General features: G+C 52.6%; 4 protein-coding genes across 4 annotated transcripts in view; 1 reads left to right on the top strand and 3 right to left on the bottom strand.

Annotated features, from left to right (window-relative positions):
• Positions 1-22,948, bottom strand: part of KLHL20 (kelch like family member 20) — a 494,534-nt gene that overhangs the window by 87,916 nt on the left and 383,670 nt on the right. The window lies entirely within an intron of this gene.
• ALDH9A1 (aldehyde dehydrogenase 9 family member A1) lies at positions 401-9,240 on the top strand. Its single transcript, XM_010312198.2, has 11 exons — positions 401-746; positions 1,453-1,598; positions 2,695-2,824; positions 3,153-3,287; positions 3,792-3,988; positions 4,835-4,975; positions 5,701-5,889; positions 6,973-7,060; positions 7,409-7,550; positions 8,114-8,226; positions 8,336-9,240. The coding sequence occupies exons 1-11, from the start codon at positions 566-568 to the stop codon at positions 8,428-8,430; spliced, it is 1,557 nt and encodes a 518-aa protein (XP_010310500.1). The 5' UTR covers positions 401-565; the 3' UTR covers positions 8,431-9,240.
• Positions 9,463-16,118, bottom strand: MGST3 (microsomal glutathione S-transferase 3). Its single transcript, XM_075760318.1, has 6 exons — positions 16,008-16,118; positions 13,207-13,330; positions 11,974-12,047; positions 11,230-11,287; positions 10,036-10,108; positions 9,463-9,690 (listed from the first exon to the last, which is right to left on the bottom strand). The coding sequence occupies exons 2-6, from the start codon at positions 13,321-13,323 to the stop codon at positions 9,581-9,583; spliced, it is 432 nt and encodes a 143-aa protein (XP_075616433.1). The 5' UTR covers positions 13,324-13,330; positions 16,008-16,118; the 3' UTR covers positions 9,463-9,580.
• LRRC52 (leucine rich repeat containing 52) lies at positions 18,046-22,798 on the bottom strand. Its single transcript, XM_075759078.1, has 2 exons — positions 22,159-22,798; positions 18,046-18,299 (listed from the first exon to the last, which is right to left on the bottom strand). Exons 1-2 carry the CDS (start codon positions 22,781-22,783, stop codon positions 18,046-18,048), a joined length of 879 nt encoding a protein of 292 aa, XP_075615193.1. The 5' UTR covers positions 22,784-22,798.

Below are 22,948 nucleotides of genomic sequence, written 5' to 3'. Positions count from 1 at the left end.
GTTGCATCACGCTGTGCTCTGTCACCTGGGGAGAGAAGCGTTTGCACACCTAAGTGTTGTTTGAAAATTATTGATCCGTTGCTATATTCTAGTTGTTTTCTGCTATCATTTATTTGATACGGTAGTTCCCTGGGGGTTGTTAATCCTTATAGCAAACTGAGCAGCTATTAGAGGAACTTTTCATGCACCCTGCAATAGATGGCAAGCGCAGTAAGGCGTTTCCTTTCTCTGCCTTTTGCCTGTACGTATCGATTTTTTTTTTTTTTTTCCCCCCGTGAATCTTAACAATTTACCAAAAACCCTTAAAAACTTCGGGGTTTCTCTCGGTGCGGTTGGACGTGATACCTCCCAACCGCCAGGGGGAGCCTGAGTGCTGGGCGGGGGCGCGGGCTCCGCCCCACCGCGGCGGGCACGCGCGTGCCCGCCGCGGTGGGGCGGAGCCCGCGGCCCTGAGGTAAAAGGCACCGGTGGAAGCGGGGCGCCTACGGCGGGGTATCCACGGGGTATAGGCTCTTCTCCCGTGGGGTTTCCCCGGCCCACCGCATCCCCACAGACAGCCCAGCTGATGCTGGCGCGGTCCCGGTTGCCGAACCTCTTACCCCGGCTCTGTACCTTCCGTCCTAGCCTCACCATGAGCAGCGTTACCGGTACCGTCACTGTCAACCAGCCCCTCAACTACCGGGCCGGCGCCCGCGTTCAGCCCGCTGACGGTGGTCAGGCCGAGGAGGTGTATGAACCGGCCACAGGTACCCCCCCGCTGCCTGCTCGGGGTTGGGGCGGGGGGGTTAAGTTTGCCCTGAGGTGCGAGCCCGGTGCCCGGGAGTTGCCTTCTCGTTATTTGCCTGCAAGGGCTGGGTGCCTTCGGCTTCACTGATCAGATGGCCGCCTGTGCAGGCGTCCTGAACGCCGTGGTGTTTTGGTGGCTAGGCTTTGTCTCTTGCGGTGCAGGTCTGTCGTCAAACTTTTTATCAGAAATCAGCGCTGACTCTTAGCCAAACAAAAAAAATAAATCGGGTGGTGCCTGATTTTGGCAAAGGACACAATTTAAACGTTTCTAGAATTAAGGGGTTTTTATATAATTTGAAATATCTGGGTTTCAGCAGTATTGCTTCAAGAGAGTGTTTAACTATGCTGAGGAATGTGTAACAGACTCTTGAAGCTGGTGGTAAAAGTACAACAAACTCCACTGGGAAACGGAGGAATTTTGTCACAATTGGAGCTAATTAGTAACTAGAACACGACTGTGGCTAATGACAGATCTTTTAATTCAGACCAGCTGAATTGCAGCACCTCTTTTGTAGCCAATTAGAAATCAGTGGGAACCATAGCATGAAGTTCTGTAGCCTGGTACAGGCGGCTGGACTGAAGTGTTTTCGGGTTTGATGTGAGATAAACGGTATTCTTTTGTGCCCCTTTTTCTGAGATATCGATCTTATTTATAAACATGTCCAGGTCGAGTGATTAGCAAGCTACTCTGCTCTGGGGAGAAGGAGGTCGATCTTGCTGTGCAGAGTGCAAAGGCTGCCTTTAAAATATGGAGCCAGATGTCTGGCATGGAGCGAAGCAGGGTACTGCTGGAGGCTGCCAGAATTATTCGGGTAAGTTGTGGGAGTTCAGCCCCTCTTTTGGAGGGGGGTGGTTCTGTCTCTGAGCTTTCTAGTGGGTCATTGTGGTTGTTAGGAGCTTCCAGCAGGAATTCCAGAGCTCCAGGAAGAATACAGGAGTTAAAACCCACCTTTGACCAGAAGAGATAGTGGGTGGCCTTGGGCAAAACTTTGCTCTCATCACTGTATTCAAGGCCAGTGTGTACCTTCTCTGCTTTATTCTGTTAGAAGACGTAGAACTGAAGCCATCCAGTTGAGATCTTGCAGGGCTCATACTACTTTTACAACTCCAAAGATTAAGCTTCACTGCACATGCTTTCAAAGCTGAAATTGCATAACTGTCACATTGTTGAACTTCCAGTTTGTCCAGTGCTGTTATCACATGATTGGAGAGTGTCTTGTTTTAGCAATAAAAAAAAAAAAAGTAGGAATGCTGGTTTTTATCTTAGACACCAGATAATACGCATGGGAGAGGATACAAATAAGGTAGCTTTATCACAAACTGCTTTGTGAGATAACATGTTCTTGGACATCAAAGTTAATCCCCATTGAGGCACAGATCTGTAAGAAACCAGACCTTTCTCCAGTGATGAGAAAACTGATTCTTTCTGCCAAACTTCTGCCAGACTTTGGCAGCAGGGTAATGTTTCTGCCTGGAAGATGGTCTGTTAAAGGACGCTTTCCAGCTGCATTGCTTTGTCCGTCCTTCACCAAGTCCTCTGGTTCCATTTTGATCTTGCTGTTTGCTCTTCCTCCCAGTTTAGTTCTGTGAATTCTAATCATTGTTTACCAGCCGGCTTCTCAGTTCAAGTTTGCTCATCTTTTAGATAAACAGGGATGTTAAGCAAGACTGGACCAGCAGTGAACCCCAGCAGCTGTCTGTTTGACATTCCCCTGTGATCAGTCACCACTGGGAAATGGATAAATAGCAGTTGGGACTGTACCCTTTAAAGATGACAGTTTCTCGTGGCATCACTTACGGATGGCAGGGCCTTGTTTGGGACTTGCGTGCTTGGGAAGCAGCTGTCTTCTCATGGAGTTCTACTACAGGCTTCTCTAACGTGTTGTCGCTGTCCTGTGCCTCTCACAGGAGCAGAGAGAAGAAATCGCCACCTTGGAAACCATCAACAATGGGAAATCCATCTTTGAAGCCAGAGTGGACATTGACATCTCCTGGCAGTGCCTGGAGTATTACGCAGGACTGGCAGCATCTCTAGCTGGTGAGAACGTTACTGGAGTTTGCTCTTTAGTCTCTGTCCTGCCGCTTGCGTTCCCTGGTAACTTCCATGGCACAAATCCATCTTTGCTGCTGATTTCTCTAAGAGATGGGCTACTCCTTGGGTAGGAGTAGATCTTGGAAGGATTTTCAGAGATCTCTATCTAATGCTGCCGTGCTCTCTGGGCACTTACGCACCTTTTGTGAGCTTGCTGGGGTAAAGGCCATGTGTCTCTGTTCCCAGTCAAAATGAGATCTGGCCCCTGAGGCTATGAAAAGACAGGAAGGGGCTTTGCTCTTCTCTACCTTCTGACTGTTTTTCTTATTTGCAGGTGAACACATCCAGCTTCCTGGAGGATCCTTTGGGTACACTCGGAGAGAGCCCCTTGGGGTGTGTGTTGGGATTGGAGCCTGGAACTACCCTTTCCAGATTGCCTGCTGGAAGTCTGCCCCAGCCTTGGCTTGTGGTAATGAAGACTCTCTGCCCACACAAGCTTCTCTTTGAAGCCAGATGATCCTGTGGGGGAGAGTGATTTGGGGGATAAAGTCTAGGATTACCTTGAAGGAGGTGTTGAAGGATTAGCAGAACCTTCGAACGGTTACTCTGGCAGGAAGGGAAAGGAAACAGCAGCAGGAACACGGTGGGTGCTAAGAGGGCAGGAGTGCGTCAGGGAAAAGGCCGATTGCTTGGCTTTGTACCAGGCGAGGAAGGTCTCTGGAAACGTCTGCAGTGCAGGACCAGCAGCCTCGTGTCTCCCATCCCTTCCCAGCAGGAAGGTGCAGTTCCTCCCTTTCACTAGTTGCAGTGTTCAGCTGAAACTGTTTCCTCCTCTCTTGTGGGGGGATCTTCTGGGATCTGTTGAGACAAACTCATTGTGTGGGGTGTTTTTGGTTTTTTGTTTGGTTGTTGTTCTTTTTCCTAAAGCAGTTTGGGTTTTAACCCCACCTTGCCTCTGTCTGGGTTCCCCTAGGCAATGCGATGGTCTTCAAGCCTTCTCCCTTCACCCCCATTTCGGTGGTGAGGTTGGCAGAGATCTTCACAGAGGCCGGTGTACCCAAGGGACTCTTCAATGTGGTGCAGGGTGGAGTGGCCACAGGCCAGTTCCTCTGTCATCACCCAGATGTGGCCAAAATCTCTTTCACTGGTAGTGTGCCAACTGGCGTCAAGGTAAAGGCACCTTTGCGCTCGGGGACGTAAGGGGGTCTGTAGTGCCAGCCTTCCTGGTGTGCTGTGCATGTCGATACCTCCTTGAGCTTTAGTGGGTGAAACTTGTAAAGATGGGGTGCAAGTTGGCATTTTTGGGTCTGAGCAAGGAGCTTGCATGTACAGGGTTAAACTGGGGCTCCAGTTAGCCCACTGGGCATGGACTTGGGGACTCGGTCCTTTCAGAGGAACTCCTTGGTCATCTTCACTTGTTTAGCCCCTGGCTAAACAGGGAAGTCTCTGAGCTGCTAAAGTGGGTATCTGTATGGGGAGGAGGTTGTGGAAAACAGAGCAGCACTGGGAAAATGTGTGAGCATTTCTGGCAGAATTAGTTCGATTTAGTTGCATACAACTTCCTGTTTTTAAGCAGGAGGTTAGTTTCTGTGAATTTCTTACCCAATTTCTTCTTCAATTTATTCTTCAAAAAATTAAAAGTCCCTAAAAAGACTTGTAGAAATAAAATCTGATTTGCAGGAGGGGAAATGTGGCCCCTTGAACTCTCCTTACATGTGTGTACCTGTGGGGTGCAGTTACGGCTGTCCTCCGGGCTTATGCTGAGCACAAGACTTCCTGCAAATGACTCCTCAGGTTTTGTTGTTTTTATCTGTAAAAAACCAAAACAACAAAACCCAAACCCTCTGAGACTGTCCCCAGTCTGAACTAAACGCATCTCAGAAACCCAGCTTGCCCTTTGCGCTGCTTCTGTTTTTAAAGGACCCTGTGGGAACTTTGCCCTTGGGTGTCTCTTTCCTGCCTCCACCAGCCTCCCATTTACTTGTTACTTGTCTCTTCGGTCCTTGTTTCTGTCAGATCATGGAGATGGCAGCTAAAGGGATCAAACCAGTCACCCTGGAGCTGGGAGGCAAATCCCCCCTTATCATCTTTTCAGACTGTGCCTTGGAGAATGCTGTGAATGGAGCCCTCATGGCAAACTTCCTCACGCAGGGCGAGGTGTGTGCTACGGGGCAGGAGCGGGTCCTCCCCGGTGTGGTGGGGTGGTTTGAGAATTGGGCAGCAGAGTCAGCCTGTGACCTTGCTTAGCGCGAGGGCTGCCCTGAAGCTGTCATCTTGCCACGCGTTTCCCTGTGCGGTGTCACAAGGGATCAGAAAGGATGCCCTTGCAGAAGCCAGTGCAGGGCGCTTCAGCAGAGTGTGACTTAGCTAACGCCCTGTCCTTCCCAGAAGTGGAGCCTCTCCAGCAGCTGCTACTGTGCACAGAGCTCCAGTCTGGGGCACAGAGGTCAGAAGAAGCTGTGCGGGTGTCCTCTGGATGGGCAGCAGGTTCCAGTCTGGTGTGCTGAGTCACAGCCCCATGGGGCTCTGTCCATTGTCCCAAATTTGGGATCTCCATGTGTGCTGCAGGTTTGATGTGATCCTGCTGGCAAATTGGCTTACTAGGATCATCTCTGGGAACCGAAAGGGCTGCTGAAGTTCTCTCCTGCTGGTGACTTGATGTGTTTTTGCCACCTGGTGGCATCAGTACCACCGTGTCCAGCATGGACTGTGCAGTGCAGTCATGAGCAGCAGGGTAATCCAGTCTTTGTCCCCAAGGACAAGTTAGCTGTTTTAGGAGCTGTGGAGGGGCTTTTCTGAGAGCCTCTGTGGCAGGACTGAAGCAGGGGAAGGACTGTGGAGTGATGTGTGTCTTATTCTGAGCAGCCTGTCTTGTATCCCAGGTATGCTGCAACGGCACACGGGTGTTTGTGGAGAGGAAGATACTGGATGTCTTCACAAAGGAGGTGGTGAAACGCACCCAGAAAATTAAAGTTGGAGACCCACTTCTGGAAGACACACGGATGGGAGCCCTCATCAACCGGCCCCACCTGGATCGTGTCCAGGGCTTTATCAAGCAGGCGAAGGAGCAGGTGAGATGGTGATGCTGCCTCGTGACTGCCCTGAAATGTCTGTCTGGTTAGACAAACAGACCGGCAGCTGCTTTCCTGCCCCATACCTTCCCAGTTAAGCTGTTTTTTTGTTGTGGTTGAATTACTCAATAGGTGTCTTGTGTGCTGGGTCACTTTTAATCTGGTGGCCCATCTCTAAATCAGTATTGAAGGTGACGTGGGTTTTCATATCCTGATGTTGCCAAATTTTAGAGGTTGTGAGCTACCCAGCACAGCAGTGTGTAAAACGGGAGAATCCATACATTTGGACTAGTTTCTCTTTTACAAGTTGTGGTGACACCTTGCATGCTTGGCTGTTATTTTGTTTGGGTTCTGGTTTTGTTGGTTGCAGAAAGAACTTACTAAGGATCAAAGGCCAGATTTACAGGAAGCTGGAAATAATCTCTGTAACAGCAATAAGATCTACACAGGCTTTTTTTTTTTCCTTTTTTTTTCTCCAGGTATTATTGTAAAGTATAAAGATGTTTCAGTTGTCAGCACTAGATATATGACTAGGTGTAGCCAATTTGAGGATGGGCTGGAGAAGGGGAACTGTGAGTGAAAGCCAGGAGGGCTAGATGAGGACTTGGTAACAGGAAGATGGATGTGGAAGAGATGTGGAGAATGAGAGGAGAAATCCCCATCTCTAAAGTGGGGCATTTCATGGAGGTAGGTGTTTCTTGCCAGGTGGTGTGCGAAGGGACTGATTGATTCCCTAACTAGGGAATTCACACCATGTGAAGATGTGGAAGTTGATGTGATGCCAACTGAGGATCTGCTCTTAGTTGTAGTTGCTTCCCTCCAACCTACACTGGAGGCTCCTGTGGCACTTACACCCCCAATCAGCATTGTTTGGACTTTTAGGATGGTCTCACCCCCTGACCTTGATCTATCAGTGGTGTTCTGTCAGCAGTCCTGTCCTGGAGAGACACCAGGGAGGGCATAGACACGGTTTGTCTGACAGGATTGTAAATCCAGCAGGGAGTATCGGCCAGCCAGAGCTGCAGCAGCCGGGCAGGATGCCTCTGGATGTGCCTGCCTACCTTTTGCTTGGCTCTTTTTCAGGGGGCAGAGGTGCTGTGTGGAGGGGACCTGTATGTGCCAGATGACCCGAAGCTGAAGAATGGCTACTACATGCGACCCTGTGTGTTAGGTATGATCCTTCCTGTTCATGGTACTGTGGTCTTCTAAATGGATGTTGCTGAGTTTCTTCTAGAGAAAGCTGCGTTCAGTGTAACCTGTCTCTGTGTACATCCACAGTGTGGACAGGCAGTGGTACGGGTGTACTAGAGAGAGCTGAGGCGTCTGGGAACTGTGTCCAGAGAAATCTCTGCTGTTGGGAGGGTCTGACAGGATGCGACTTGCTCTTCTGCTGGTCAAGTCGGGGGGGCTGTGCAGTGCTGAGCCAAGTGCTTTGCCAGCGGCTCTGTGGGTTGCTGAATGTGCAGGCTGTTCTACTAACTCTTCCTCCTGAAGCACGTGCACTCTGCCATTCTTCCAGGGAACTGCAGGGATGATATGACGTGTGTGAAGGAAGAGATCTTCGGGCCTGTCATGTCCATTCTGCCGTTTGACACAGAGGAGGAGGTTGTGGAGAGAGCCAACAACACCAAATTCGGCCTGGCAGGTGGTGTCTTCACCAGGTATGGCTGGGTAGCGTGGCTGGTGCGGAAGCGGTCTAGGGAGGGGAGGAGAAGGGAAATACGACACCAACTTGATGCTCCTCTTGCGGAACCTGGCACGGGTATGGATATCGTCTTCTAGAAAAGCTGGAGCAAGGGATTGTCAAAAGGGAACTTTGTACATGACTGCACATCTCCTCCTAGTTTTTCCTGAAGGGTTAGGTGGACCCAGCTGTCCTTCAGGCTCCTTCCAGCCTGTGCTTGGCCTGCTGCCTGCCTTCCTGCATCTCCAGGAGACGTGCACCGGGAGCCTGCCACGCTGCTGAAAGCACACAAAGACAGCTCTTGGCTGCTTGCCGTAGTCTGCTTTGCTGGTGTCCTTGTCCTGCCCTCTCAAATCAAATGCAGTTTTGAGTGTCCTTGGGAATAGTTGCTACATCCTTTGAGCAGGCAGAGATGGAGTAGGACAGGTTGGGCTCCAAAAGCCACTGTGACCTGCTGGCCTTTCTCTAGTGGGATGTCAGCTGGCAGGGAAGGAGAGGATGAATGGGAAGGGATCCAGCTGAACTGCCCTTTTCCTGCAGGGATATCCAGAAGGCTCACAGAGTAGTAGCTGCTCTCAAAGCCGGGATGTGCTTTATTAACAACTACAACATCAGCCCTGTGGAGCTGCCTTTCGGAGGATACAAGGCATCAGGTGAGCTCTGTTTGACCTTCCTGGTATGACTACGTGCCAGTTCCAGGGGGTGTGAGTGGTACCTGGCACTGCCTGGAGCTGAGTTCTCACTTCTGGTTTGTCCCTGCAGGATTTGGCAGAGAGAATGGGCGGGCAGCCATCGAGTACTACTCGCAGCTGAAGACTGTCTGTGTGGAGATGGGTGATGTGGAATCTGTGTTTTAGTGGCTCTGGGGCCTGCTCAAGGGAGTATCAGCCACTTCTTGCCTGTCAGCCAGAGATATGGATCATTTACACAGCAATAAAGTGCTCTAAAATTGTAAGTGCCTGGGGGGGAGCATAGCTGAAGCAACTTGTAACCAACCTCCTCCTGCACACAGGACTCAGCCTGTGGGCCTGCTCTGTCCTGTCTGGTGGAGGATGGGAACCTCAGAGTAGGAGGTAGCAGGCTGGCTTGCAGCAGCAGCATGTACACCTATGTAGGTGTTGCCAGAGGCTTGGCAGTGGCAGAGGCCCAGCCCAGGCTGCATCCCCTGCCATGTGCCTTGAACCCCATTGTCTTCCACCCTCAGTCAACTATGGTTTTGGCTTCTTAACAAGTATGACATGACTCAGTACGCGTATAAGCTCTCGGGCACGTTGATATCCTGTAGCTACAGGCTCTATCTGTTCTCTTGACTACATAAAAGCCTTAAGGGTAGGATTGTTTATGCCCTCTAGGCCCCTTGTAAACACAAGTTTTGTTTTTTCTATCTGTACCTCACTTCCAAGGTGGGACAAAATATTGTGGGGATGGTGAGCTGATGCCACCCAGGACAGGCACAGCCCTGAGAATCATCTCCAGACACAGAGTATGGAGCACAACTAGAGTAGTAGCAAGCATAGGATAGAGTGCTGCCTATCTTAAGCAAAAGCTATTTGATTTTCTTCCTACAGGCCTATTGTTCTTTATAATCACGCTGAAGCAACAACTTTAAATGTTCACCTACATCTTTTTTTTTTTAGCAATCAAATAAATATTAATTCTGTTTAGAACATCTTTTCAGAGAGTGATGTGAATTGAGGGGTGTATAATGTAGTCTGATAGGCAGCAGGGCTGTTGCTGCATGGGTTAAACGGATTGCACGATGGCTTTTTGGTCGCCAAAATCATAAAAGCTAGAATGTCTCTACCTGACAGGCAGCTCTACAAAACCAGAGTTGTTCTAGTGTTCTGCAAAACTTCCTCAGAAAACTCTCTGAAATTTTGGAATGAAAATACAGAACTGACAACTTCATTTTATTACACTGAGGAAAAAAAAAACCAACACACAGATAGGAAATGAAAACAAAACAAAAATTGCTTTAGTTTCCCAGGCAACTGTTGTGATGGTCAGTTAGTCCCGGCAGCTCCAGCCGAGGTGCTGGCAAGCTGAGCACACGCCTGTGCCCACCAGCCCAATGAGTGCAGCTGAACCAATGGCCCCTCTCCGTCGGTTTTTTGGGTCTGGAAAAAAGACGTGTTTTGTTAGTCCAGCAGCCCATCACTGAAAGACGAGCCCACCCTGAAAATCAGAGGGAGGAGGAACTAGAGATAAATTTCAAGGCAAAACAGCTGATGCTGGGGCCATGTACCTACCCTCAGTCTGTGCTATCATTAGATTAGTGCTCCTCCCATCAGTAGGAAAAGCGTGCTGTGGAGTTAGCAGCCTGGGGACCTGCACCCTTTTCTCTATGCCTGACTGGAAGCTTTATGCTGCCTCCTTGATGTGAGCTGGAGGAAAGAGGCCTGAGGCCACTGTAGGGGACTTGAGCTTCCAAGCACCTTCCGTGCTGCAGGGTAAAGACCTACCTCCTGTGTAGTAGCCATAGGCATAGAGGATTCTCCCAAGGATCCAGGTGATGCCAAGCCCTGTGGCAATCCGCTAGAGAGAAACGAGAAGCATTAAAGTTTTGGAGACTTGCTGTTTGCATGTGCTTAGATGTTACATCAGCCCTATTTCAAAGAAGCAACCACCACCTACAGCGTGGGTCCTGACCTTGCTAGGACAACTGGGAGTCAGTGGGGGGGAGACAGGTGACTGGTGCAGCGTGCTAGGGTGAGGTTTGCACAGGAGGAGTCGCTTTCATGTTGCCTATGGAAAGGTAGCATGGGATGTGCTGCAGAGCCTGGCTGTGTTGCAGCACAGCTCTTCCCAAGCAAGAAATGGTGGTCATACAGGCAGCAGGTGCTGAATCTCATGTCACCACTGTCCAATTAGTGAGCTAGACCATGTGCCAGGATCTTGGGGGCAGCTGTTGCCCCAAGCCCCACTCCACTGCCTCCAGCAGGTGTACAGGGTTCCCTGTTGCAGACTTCCACCTTGCCTCCTCATTTAGAGCTTGCTGCAAGTTGGCTCCAGTTTGCCAGATTTGCCTATGTGGCTTCCTTCCCTCTCCGTAAAGGAGTATTTGTCTACTGGTGGCAAAGAGTGAGCTGCTAGTTTGGGCCTTTCCTACATGCCTGCCTCCTCATGCATTGTCTACATCTTTCAGTTAAAAATAATCCAGGCTCTTTATATTTTTAACTCATTTGGTGTTGGAAGTGAGTGGGAAGATCACCATGTTCCCCACCTATTCTTATCAGATAAACTCCTCAGGAAAGTGTGCTTAGAAGAGGGGGAAAGGGTTCCTGTCCTCCACACAAGCAGCTGCCGAGTAGCACTGCTGTAAGCCCAGCAGGACCCTGCACGGCTCGGAGGCTGCAAATGCTTCGGTTTGTCCAACAAGGCACCTTCAGGGGAAGGAAAGGGACCTCACAGTTGAAGCAGTAACAAGGTTTTTTATTAAATACTTGTGGTTCCCCCGTACAAGACCTTCTACCACTATATTTTCAGAAGGGGCACAGCTATGAAGCATGATGTGGCTAGTGAAGCAGCCTGCTGCCTCCAGAGGGGCTAGCTTGGCCTCCTAGAGGGGCTAGTTTGGCTTATGCCCCCCACCCTCCCCAAGTCAGGGTGCAGGAGCAGAGTTCAGTTATGCAGACCTATACCGTAGCATCACTTACCGGGTGGTAGGCTCCGCCAGTGGCTAAGAAGAACAGGAAGGCGGGGTAAACTTCCAATCTGAAAATAAAAGCAAGGAGGTTGTGTTTGTGCTCAAGTTGCTTACAAAGAGGAAACTCCAGAAACGCAGAAGCTGGGAGCGTCCCCTGCCAAGGTCTCTGTGGGGCCTGGCTTGTGCGTCTCTGTGCCCAGGAGAGATGTGCTTGATGCTGTGGCTGCAGATGGAGGTTAGAGGGAATCCGAGCACACACAGGCTTTTAGGGACTTCCCCCTGCCTGTGCCTCTCTCCAAGGCTGCCCACTCTTTCCATTTTGTGCCTTAAGCCACTACTAAATACTACTTGCCACCACCTAATCCAGGAGTTGTTCCTCCCAGCACCCCTCTGATGTGCTGTTGCAGCCTGGTTGACCATCAGCCTCTCCCCAGGGAGAACTGGGCGATACAGCAGCAGATCAGCAGCCCTCAGGCAGGCTCTTCTGGAAACAAGATTTCTAGTGGCTCAAGATCCACCCGTGGAGGCAAAGAGCCAGGCACTGAGGAAGAGGAGGCTGTTTCACGGCCCCGTCTCATGGTTTGAAGGATGGTAAGAAGGCAGCACAGCCTTACTGCTAAGTGTTATGTGGCCATGTGTTTTCCTTGGGCGTTGAGCCTGAACTCGAGCACCTGGCAGCAGTGAGTCCCTAGCTGTAGGCCCTGCTCCACAGCCCCGCGTATTTTCAAGGTCTGCGTTCGTATGTGGTACTCACGTGTTCTGGTGTGCACGCTGGATGCAGTTGAACATATGCCCGTGTTCAGGGTCTGTGCTGTACATGGTTGGATACTGCCAAAAAAACCCAAAAAAACCCAGCAGCAAAAGATGAGTAAGTGCAGTCGGGGCTCAGGAGCCTGTTCTGCAGCAGAGGAGCGTGCCCTGGAGCACCGCTCCCCAGGGGGCCCTGAGCTGCAGGGGTGCTTTCTGGGCTGACTTGCCATGGCAGGTTAGAGCCTGTCTCCTGCCCATGGCCCACAGCTGCTTTTTTGAAACTGCTGCTTGTCGCAGGCCGGTTCCTGAACTCCTAGAGCAACCTGACCGTACCCTGGAGCTGGCCCTGCTTCGAACAGAAGATAGCCAGGTACTGGGTGACCTCCCTGTTTAAATCCCACCTCTCTGGAGAGGACAGCAAAGCAGCGTTACTGAGGACACGTCCCAGTGTCCCCTCTGGGGAGCTGGGAGCAGCCCATCACCCAGGAACAGGCTGGGAGCGAGGTTTCCTCACCACTGCAGAGCTGAGCAGCCAGCCGGAGCTGCCGCTTGGCTGCAGAGGCTTCTTTCCCCCAGCCTGAACTCCAGCGCTCTGCGCACCACGCGCGCCGGGCGCGTCTGCTGTCATCCTGACTTGGTGCAGTAGGAGTGGGGTCACCCCGCCAGGCACCCGGGACCTGCAGCACGCTCTCGGGGCTGTCCTTGCGCTCACCCCTGCTTGTCACTTCCCCGAGTGACGTGGGGAAAGAGCAAAGGAGCGTTTGTACTCGGAGCCAAGTGGCACAGCAGGACTGAGCGCCCCAGCCCATGGCCCTGCCCAGCCTGCGGGCTCCATGATAGAGGGAAGGTCGCTTAGAAAGACTGCTTGTGCTAGGGCTCTAGGGCTCACGTGCTCCCTTCGGGCTTGAGAAACCCTCCTGTCACTTTTGTTCCACCCCCCTTTGCTGCATCGACCCTCTTGGCAGGAAAAAAAGAGCCAGAGCCATGTGGTTTCTTGCTCATCAACGTTTCCGAGCTCAAAGCCTCGTGCTTTCAGTCGTCTCAGCTCGGTGCCAAGCACCTGATCTGCCAAACCCCACGCTCCGTCCCACCGTCTGCTCCGGTCTAGAGTGCTAGGATGGCAGCTCCATCCCTTCTGCATCCATGTGGTGGGGCAGGAAGTGTCAGCAGGTCACCCAAAAATAAGCAAAGTGTCACCTAGCTTGTCTCCAACATCCCCCTCAGCCTGAGCGCTCACCTCCACATTGTACTTCTTGCGGGCCTTGGCCACTTTCACCGCGAGGTGCGTGACCAGGACGAAGCTGGCAGCCCCTGTCAGGATAACGTAGCCGTACTCCTTGGAGAGGACAGCCATCTTGGTGCTGTCAGAAAAAGAGAGCCCGTTACTATTTGGGGGTGTGACTGGAGAAGCGACACCTCACTACATGCAGATACGTGCGCGTGGAAGAGTTGCTGAGCGTGGACCCAAGCCCTCCTAGGGCGGGGACTGGCTGAAGGGAGGGAGAAATGGTGAGTTGTGGAAATTTTCACCGCCTGGTGCCCATTGGGTATAAAGTGGCACAAACCAAGGGCTGTCTGCTCGGTTCCTGTCAAGCACGCCTGAAAATCAGTGACGTGTTGGTGGGAGGTGGTGTCCGGAGGGCCTCAGGGCAAGATTACAGCCCACAGAAGGTCCCATCAGCTCTGGCTGTGGCTGGCCAAGCCCCACCAGCTCTCTGACACAGCGCCGTGCCTGCAGGGATGCTCTGGAGAGGTGGAGAGAAGCTGATTGTTCACGGCCACTCCTAACACCAGAGCTAGGGGCCAAATGAAGTCGGGAAACAGATTTAAAAAACCAAACTAGGTGGGTTTTCACGCAGTGGGAAACAGCCCTGTGGGATTCCCTGCTGAGGGATGTTGTGAGTGCAGGCACTTTTCATACACTCAGAGGGAGACTGGGCAAGCTCTAGGAGTGAGAGGTAAACTGGGAATTACAATACAAGCTTGAACTGGCTCAGAAATCCCCGGAGCTGAAAGGACCTGGGCCGTGTGAACAGTTAGTTTGAACCACTAAGGTCATCCTTACAGAAAATAATAATAAAAATCCACCACCGCAATAGCAATGATAACCGAACCTTTTCAGTAAAGGGGCACCGGCAAGACGAGCGATGCTCACCTCACCCACGCAGCTCCAAGGAATCATCTCAGAGCCCCAAGTCAGTGCCCAGCACCCAGCAACGCGCAGCTGCTGGCATTTACCAACATCTGCACAAGCAAGTCTGCCGGCCAGGGGACACTGGGGCCCACGTGGTTTGCACTAACGGTTCTGCGCTTCCTCGCGCAGGCCTGAGACAGAAGCACAGAGCGGAGGGTGCACCCAGCAGCCTCCCACCGGGCTGCCCCGCAGCAAGGCGGTGTTGCGCGCTTCTCCCTCTTTCCTGCTCCCCGTCTGCCCGACCTGCCGTCAGCCCGTGCTGCTGGGAGAGAGTGGACACCAAGAGCTCCAGCACCCTGCCCGGCTGCAAGCGAGGACAAGGGCCCTTACTTGCAATCATCCTGCATCGGTCCTCTCGCACAATCCCAAACATTTTCTGTCTGCGCGACCCAAGATGGTGCTGCATCATGCATCACAGCAGGAGACAGCAGAGACCTCTCTCCAGCACCGAGCCTGTTCTCTCTCCAAACCAAACCCCAGCTAATGCCTACTCTCCATCTGGTGCCTCCACGATGTTTCGGTGTCTCCTGCATTGTCCCAGCAACGCAATCTGTCATTGCGGGGGGAAAACGGGCCACATCACAGAACCGGTGCAAAGGGCCTTCCTATTGCAACAGCACCAGCACCCCTCACAAGAGGTCTTCAGGGACCAGAGGCTTTCATTTCTCATTTGCAAAGGGATTACTATTGATGGAGCAAGGTGAAGACATCAGCTGGCTTTGTCCACATGAAGTTTGGTAAACAATTATCAGTGAGAACATTCAAAACCTCAAGTAACTAAGAATGTCAGCTGCACCCACATGTAATAGAGGTTAGCACCCGACAGATGAGATGCTGAAAACGCAACACATTCCCACTCGGTAGAGCAGGCTGATGGTCACATTTCCCTTGTAATTTCAAATTACAAGGTTGGTGGGGAACCCCCACCTGCCAGCAAGGATGAGGCGTTTTATCTTCATGCTGCTAAATTATAATCTGGGGTTTTATCTTAGCAGTAAAGAGTACAATTCAGTCGCACCACAGCATTAAGCCAGGTGTGTTACAAAGCTGCTACTCTTACATTTCTGCTATAAAACTCTCCTGTGAGCCTTTGCTCTAGAAAGCTGGAGCCATATAAAGCGTTTCAAAGTCCACGGGACCTTTGGCCTCTCTCCGATTGCACGACTGGCGGCTGTTTCCGGATTCTGGCGACTCGCGCATCTCAACAACCTTCTTCCCAGCTCCAAGGTCTTTGGTGACAAGCACTGGCGCCGTGCACGAGACTGCGTGTGTATCTTCCATGCAGAAGCCATGCAGCCAAGAGATTCTGGAGCATGACACAGCACAGACTGGGAGCTGGAGTACAAGAGCTCCCGGGGGGGTGCTTTTACCCCACGATAAGGAGATAGTGAGTTTGCCCTAACGCTACAGTTATCAGCAAAGCCCACTAAGTCTCCTCGTGCGGACCCACGCTTGGGTCTGGACTGGACTACCAGATCCAAGCTCGGACTTTCTCTCACGCCAGGAGAGCCTCCCGTCCCGTGTGTGTCCCCCCCCGGCCCCGTTACCAGGCGAGCACACGGCACAGCCCAGGGCAGAGCTCCCCGCAAGCAGGCAGCAGGGGCTGGGCTGCAGGCAGGGCCCCGCTCATCCTTGCAGGCACCTTCCCCCGGAGCCTGCACTCGGCGCGGGGAGGGGGGGGGAGCAAAGTCGGGGAGGAAGGTCATACAGCGCTCGCTGTGTTTTCTTTGCCATCTATCGGGACGATCAGCACAAACATGCATTCGGAGCGTTCACTGCGCCCGTACCCCCGGCCCCCCTCCCCTCCCGGAGGGACAAGCTGGGGGGCCCCGGCCCGCACTCACCCTCCGGCGCGGCGCGGAGCAGCCGATCGCGATGAAGCGGGGCGGGGGCGGGAGCGGGGCCGCGCCCGGGGCCGGGTCTGGCCGCGGCACCACCCGCAGGCGGGGCCCCTCCCCTCGGCGGCCGCCCAACGGCGCGGCGGAGCGGTACGGGGGGGGGTGGGGGGAGGAGGGCAGCCTCTGGGGAACCGGGCATGTGTCGGGAGGTGAAGGGGACGCGGGTTCGTGTGGCTCTGCAGGGGGTGTTGCCGTGCCAGGGGCTCCCAGCACGCCACGAGGGTCACTAAGGGCACGTTTTCCTGTCCAGGAGCTCTGCATATGTGTCCCCGGCACTGTGTGTGTGTCCCCAGCACTTTGTGTGCGTCCCCAGCACTGCATACGTGTCCCCAGCACTGCATACATGTCCCCAGCATTGCATACGTGTCCCCAGCACTCTGTGTGTATCCCCGGCATTGCTATGCGTCCCCAGCACTGCAATGCGTCCCCAGCACTGTGTATGCGTCCCCAGCACGTATATATCCATAGCAGACCGCACTGTCATACCGATTATACCTAAGACAAAGACTTCACCTTTGATTCACAGTCTGCAGTTTAAAGGCTATAGGGCAGTATGGTAATTTATACCACGCTTGCTGAACTCTTCTGCTTTTCCCTTTTATTTCACCAGATCCTGCTAGTATCAGGTGAAGAAGCCAGTGTTTCACACGTGGAGTTGCTGTACTCGGTCGTGTAAGCAGATACTTCTCCTGGCAATTACCAGCGTTAGTGATATGAAGGATCTTATTTACATCTCCCTTTATTCTGGTGTGCATATGCAACCCTGGGACTTTGGCATCGAAACACAGGCCATTTCCAAGAATACTTGGAGTGTGTGTAAGCAATTTTTTTTACATTTAAAAAATCTCAGTTTTAGAGATAAGTGATACAAAACTGGAGCTGGACTTTCCAGTTCTGTAAATGCTCATAAACCAGTGGAGGTACAGGGGGTCCAGCCGCAGGGGGACACATGGTGACTTCTGCTGTCACCAGTCTAATGGGGAAGAAAGCAAGCAGGACTCAGGGGGATCCCAGGCCCCTAAAGTCCTGGGTTTAATCATAGAACCATAGCATGGTTTGGGTTGGAAGGGACCTCAAAGCCCATCTAGTCCCACCCCCCTGCCATGGGCAGGGACACCCTCCACTAGCCCAGGTTGCCCAAAGCCCCATCCAGCCTGGCCTCGAACACTGCCAGGGAGCCAGGGGCAGCCACAGCTTCTCTGGGCAACTTGTGCCAGGGCCTCACCACCCTCACAGGGAAGAATTTCTTCCCAACATCTAATCTAAATCTACCTTCTTTTAGTTTAAACCCCTTCCCCCTTGTCCTGTCACTACACTCCCTGATGAACAGTCCCTCTCCAGCTTTCCTGGAGCCCCTTTAGGGACTGGAAGGTGCTCTAAGGTCTCCCTGGAGACCTCAGCTCCAGGCTGAACAACCCCACCTCTCTCAGCCTGTCTCCATAGCAGAGGTGCTCCAGCCCTCTGAGCATCTTCATGGCCTCCTCTGAACAGCTCCAACTGTTCAATGTCTTGCTTTTCCACAGCAGAAAGTTCTTGGATTCCCTGGGGCTCCAGTGAGCTATCTGTGCTGGTCCCAATAAGCTCTGCTGGGCTTCCTGGTCAAAAAGGCCTTGGTGAACTCCTTGGCTACAGCAGAGTGCTGGGGCCTTTCCCCTCTTTCAGGTCATACCTCAAGCCAGTCCCTCTGACCCTGCTGTTGTGTAGTCTCATGGTAAGGCGGGAGTGTAAATGCCTGGCACTGTGCACACCTCTCATGTCCCTCCCAAAATGAGTATTTTGCCAATATCCTGAGTCCTGGGGGAAGAAGACAAGTGGAGGTAGCACAGTGAGTGAAACTGGAGCACAGAGACTTTCTTCTTGCAGTTTTATTTCACTTAAAAAAAAAAAAAAGCATCTGGAGCGGGACATAATGTGAGAAATCAGGCAGGAGGGACCTGCCTCCAGTTCCCATGACGTGCGTTCAGAAGGACTTGTAGGGTCGATCCTAAGCGATTGTGTCTTCCTCCTCCTCCTCCTCCTCTCCCTTTGAGGTGTGGACTTTGTAGATGACAGCACAGATGCCAGCCAGCCAGGCTGCCACGGTGCCGGCGAAGAATATGCAGAAGCCAATGAGACCCAGAAAGATGTAGTCTTGCTTGTACAGCTGGGTCAGGCAGTTGAAGTGGAGCTGTGCCTCCAGGGCCGGCGTTTTCAGGGCACGCAGGCCTTCTGGGGTGTAGCAGGTGATGTTGTCAGCATCTGCAGAGGGAAAAGCAGAAGCAAGACTCTCATGCCCGTGTCATAAGCATTAGCGAACAGGAGTCCAGCGAGAAAAATGATGGAGGAGTTTGCTAAACTCCTGAAAAATGTCTGCAGATTTCACACCCCTCTCCCTCTGTGGCTTAGGTAAAATCGGACAGGCAAACCCTTGCCAAACCCTTGCCAAACCCTTGCCAAACCCTTGCCAAACCCTTGCCAAACCCTTGCCAAACCCTTGCCAAACCACAACTGCCAGGGTGCCAGAATGATTTCTGTGGTGTTGCCTCCGCAGGAAAATATTGCCCATCAGATTATGCCACGGTGGCAACCTGCTGTACCTGCACTGTTCGTCTCTGCTGATTGAGCACTTTTATTTTAATATAAGAGCACTTGTGGTTTTATTTTTTTTTTAATCTCAGACACCTTCTGAAGCGACGCAGCCTAAATTATGCTGGAATAACGAGGCTTGCGCAGCAAGAGTGGTTTGCGGTTAGGCATAGCCTCGCTTGCTCTGTGAGAGGGGAAGAGTAAACTCATTAATGATACAGTTCCACTGAAATAACGACTGTGCCCTGTCGTATCGTAGTAGACACGGTGATAAAATAGATGCTGGCTTTTCCCTCTGAAGTTAGCAAAGACCAGATGCAAAGCACCCTGTGTCCTTTTGGTGTCTGTGGAAGCAGAGTGTGCCCTCGGCCACAGCCCTCACCTTCCCCAGCACGTTCAGATCAGCGTTGGATGGATGGGTGGATGGGTGGGTGGATGGGTGGATGGATGGACAGATGGATGGACGGATGGACCTGAGGGAAAGGGAGCAGTGGAGAGGAACAAGCTACAGGGCATTTACATTCTATTCCATTACATTATATCATATCTTACTGACATAGCTGCAGTGATTGTGCTGTATCTCTCATTGTCCTGAGTATAACGGGAGAACTTTTATCTCTCTGTTACCCAAACCCATCTAGATTTGGGCAACTTTGTGTCGGCACCTGGACTGCACAGACCCAGCTGAGCACAAAACAGTGGTGCAAAAGTGTTCTGCGAAGCAGCAGCAGCTTTTTAAAGGCAAGGATGGGGACCTGCAGGCAGCAGGTTCCAGGGCTCTGCCCCCAAATCCCTTTGCGCTGGAGCTGTCAGCTCCTGTCACAATCCCTGGTTTTGGGCCGCCTAGTCCCCATGAAGAGGGAGCTGCTTTTCCTGCCTGAAGGCAGGTGGGTGTTTGGCAGGGATAGAGTTAATTTTCTTCCTAGCAGCTGGTATCGTGCTGTGGTTTGGATTCGGGATGAGAATAATGTTGATAACACACTGATGTTTGTAGTTGTTGCCAAGCAGTCAAGGACTTTTCAGCTTCTCATATTGTCCTGCCAACGAGAAGACAGGGGGACGGCCAAGAAGCTGGGAGGGGACACAGCCAGGACAGCTGACCCCAACTGGCCAAAGGGATATTCCATACCATATGATGTCATGCTCTGCATGTAACTGGGAGGGGGGGCCGGGAGGTGGTTAGGCTCGAGAACTAGCTGAGCATTGGCTTTGAGTGGTGAGAAATTGTGCTATGCATCACTTGTACATAATTATTATTATTATTACTGTTATTATTGTTATTATTATTATTATTTTCTTTCTGCCCTATTAAACTGTCTTTATCTCAACCCACGAGTTTTACATTTTTCTTTTCGATTCTCTCCTCCATCCCACTGGGGGGCTGTGAGCGAACGGCTGGGTGGTTCTTTTAGCTGCCCGCCGGGTTAAACCACGACGTTGCGATTCGGGGCCTCCAGCCCGTGTACGCTTACCGGCAGCGTGAAAGCTTTGCACAGCCCTCACACCAGCCCTGGAGGCACAGGGCATCCTGCGGACTCACCTGCAGCATCTCGCCAGGTCGCAGCGAAGCCCAACAGAGCGGGGAAGTGGAGCGGGAGCCTCCGCGACGTCCCAGGTTTCTTTGGCTTTCTCATTTTCCAGAGCACGGCGCAGGGACCCGTACTCACACCCCCAGTCTTTGCCGCCACTTCCTTTCCTACTCCTACCCTCTCAAATTGCCTGCAGTGAGCTTTATTCTCCCGTCGTGGAGTTCAGTGTGTTACCCCCAATCTCCCTGCTACGAACAGTACTTTTTTACACTGGTCCATAACCGTCTGTAACATGTATGAGGGAAATAAAAAACTTTATTGTCTCTAGGGAGCTTACTACATCTAATAAGACACAGAGATGTCCTCAATTGGGTTCTGTCCTAACACCAGCTTCCATTTGCCCTTCCCTTTTCTCCCTTTGGGCTCTTTTGTGCCTCTTATTTGCTGGACAGACTTTCTCAAACACTTTCTCTTCTGCAGCTCTCTCTCGCCATTGTGTCACGCGTCCCTGAAGACGAAGCTTGCTCCGTTAGTATGTGCTGTGCCGTGGTCCTTTTCAGTCTGGAAAAACCAAGTTCATGTGCTGCAGCTGCAGAACAAAGCTTTGCCCTCGGGACCAGTGGTTTTCTGGGAAAGGGAACTGGTGATTACCCTGCCTCACGAACGCTCGGCGTCCACAGCCCACTCGTAGAATCTCTCAATACGACGGGAAACAGCTGATTTTGGCGTCCCAGATGATAGAAGGAAAGATGTCTTGGAGACCCTGTTTTCAAGAAATGGCTTCTATCCAGAGGGAAGCTGCGCTGTGCTGCTGCAGCCCGCGGGACTCAGTGCTCACCTGCGTTGCATTCCTCGTGTTGGAAAACTTAACAGAGAGCTGCTTTGCTCCGGGGTGCCGGAGGAAGAGTGGGAACACACGGAGCCTCCCACCCATAAGGACACAGACGCTTTTCTGAGCGTAACTTGTGTTGTTTCGCTCTGACCATCAAATGCCAGCTGGGACCCAAACCAGAGCTCCCACGGGCACAGCAGAACATCTTTCTCTGACTTCTGAGCCTTGGGTCACAGGCTGATGCAGAGGATCAAAGGTACCTGCTCTGAGGGCTAGGAGCACTGCGACGGCCGGGGGCTGCAGGATTTGTAATTTTTATCTGTCCTAGCACAACAGCTACCGTGCTTTTAAGGCAAAGGGCATTGCCTTCACTCTTTGCATACAGGAACGGGTCGATGGGGAGCAGGGTGTGATCACAGCCCCGTGGAAGTCAGCAGCTAAACTCTCGCTGGCTTCCACAGCACCTGGACTTTTCCCGGAGACCCGGTCAGTGAGAGAGGAGAGCAAGGAGAGGAGCTGCCTGGCTTTCAACCCGGCTTTGTTTTCGGCATGGAGCAGAATTGCTGCAGAGGCTGCACGAATGAGGTCTGCCTGCCAGGCACGCTGTGCAGGAAGGTGTTAGAGGTGAAGGGGACACTGGCCGAACGGTGGAAAGCTCGTGGCTGGAGAGGCTGCCCCGAGCAGGTCAGAACAGAGGCAGGAGAGCATTTCCCCAGAGAGAAGGGGGGGTTCACCGATCGTTACGGACATGCTGGTACTGCAGCAGCACCAAACGATCGGAGCAGATGGAGACAAGGCAGGAAATGCAGAGCAGCAGCTTTCCCAGCGCAGAGCTCCCCGCACCACGTTGGGCTCCTCGTTCTTGGCACCGCAGCCGCGGGGTGCTGTGACTTGCAGGCACGGAGGCACCTCCTGAGGCAGGAGCCAGGCGTTTTGGAGCAGCAGCAACGTCCTAGCTACAGGTTACACCTCCCTGACTGTCCCGAGGATGCGCACCCCACCTGCTCCAATCCCTGTTTTGCGCAACACCAGAGGTTGGGACCCACAGTCGACATGCAATGGCACAGCCCCAGCGCGCTCAAGTTTTGGGAAAGAGAACAGAGAGCCGTCTCCGTTCCACACAGATCTGCAGGAGTAGGGAGGAAAGAGGTCCTGCTCACACAGCCCTCACCTGGAAAATGAACGTTGCTCTCTGTCATCCAGGTGATGAAGTCCAAAAAGGAACAGTTGCAGTGCCACAGGTTCTCGCTGAGCCCCAGAAACCTCAGGTTGGGCAGGTCCCGGACAGTGCTGGTGTCCAGGAATGTTAAGCCCGTCCGGCTCACATCCAGGTGCCTCAGCCAGGTATTGTTGGCGAAAGCGTCCTTCTCGATGGTCACGAGGTTGGGATTGTCTGAGATCTTCAGCACCACCAGGCTGAGGAGGTGTGAGAAGGTGCTGAAGGTGACCTGTGCGAGGTTGTTGAAGCTGAGATCCAGATAGACAAGCTTGGCCACACCAATGAAAGTGAAATCCAGGTCATCCCCCAAGAGGTTCTTCCTGCAGTCCAGATAGACCAAATCAGCCAAGAAGCTCAGTTCCACTGCCGGCAGGTACGAGACGTTGTTTGCCGCCAGAATCAGCTGCCTGGTGTCCAGCGGGATGGCCGCGGGGAACTCCTGCAACTGCTGCCCCGTGCAGTTCACTTCCAGGTACCGACAGCTACACCTGCGCGGGCAGCTGATCCTCTCCGATGCCATCCCCATCCCCAAAAGCAACATGAGGCTCAGGGGCCGCGCTCTACCCGAAGGAGACATGGTCTAACGCCTTCCGAGCTGCGAGCGGTGCTACGGAAGCTGCGTTACGGTCACAGCCATGCCGAGGAGGCTGCAAGGCTGTCGGGAAGCACTTTTGTGTCCGTGACTCACCTGACTCCTTGGCAGAGCGCCCGGCTGGAAACTGAGCCACATTTCTACATCGGG

Source organism: Balearica regulorum, chromosome 8 (genome assembly GCF_011004875.1).
Source record: "Balearica regulorum gibbericeps isolate bBalReg1 chromosome 8, bBalReg1.pri, whole genome shotgun sequence".
Lineage (NCBI taxonomy): Eukaryota > Metazoa > Chordata > Aves > Gruiformes > Gruidae > Balearica > Balearica regulorum.
Note: the sequence above shows the minus strand (reverse complement) of the source record. Positions and strands in the feature narration are given on the sequence as shown.

Excerpts from the sequence above, each read along its gene's own strand:
- MGST3 (XM_075760318.1), bottom strand. The coding sequence starts at position 13,323 with ATGGCTGTCCTCTCCAAGGAGTACGGCTACGTTATCCTGACAGGGGCT. Across the intron at positions 10,109-11,229 it reads CTGGCGGAGCCTACCACCCG|CGGATTGCCACAGGGCTTGG; the intron begins GTAAGTGATGCT and ends GTTTCTCTCTAG. Across the intron at positions 9,691-10,035 it reads CTATGGCTACTACACAGGAG|ACCCAAAAAACCGACGGAGA; the intron begins GTAGGTCTTTAC and ends TCTTTTTTCCAG.
- LRRC52 (XM_075759078.1), bottom strand. The coding sequence starts at position 22,783 with ATGTCTCCTTCGGGTAGAGCGCGGCCCCTGAGCCTCATGTTGCTTTTG. Across the intron at positions 18,300-22,158 it reads GAGCAACGTTCATTTTCCAG|ATGCTGACAACATCACCTGC; the intron begins GTGAGGGCTGTG and ends TTCCCTCTGCAG.
- ALDH9A1 (XM_010312198.2), top strand. The coding sequence starts at position 566 with ATGCTGGCGCGGTCCCGGTTGCCGAACCTCTTACCCCGGCTCTGTACC. Across the intron at positions 3,288-3,791 it reads TGCCCCAGCCTTGGCTTGTG|GCAATGCGATGGTCTTCAAG; the intron begins GTAATGAAGACT and ends GGGTTCCCCTAG. Across the intron at positions 8,227-8,335 it reads CGGAGGATACAAGGCATCAG|GATTTGGCAGAGAGAATGGG; the intron begins GTGAGCTCTGTT and ends TTGTCCCTGCAG.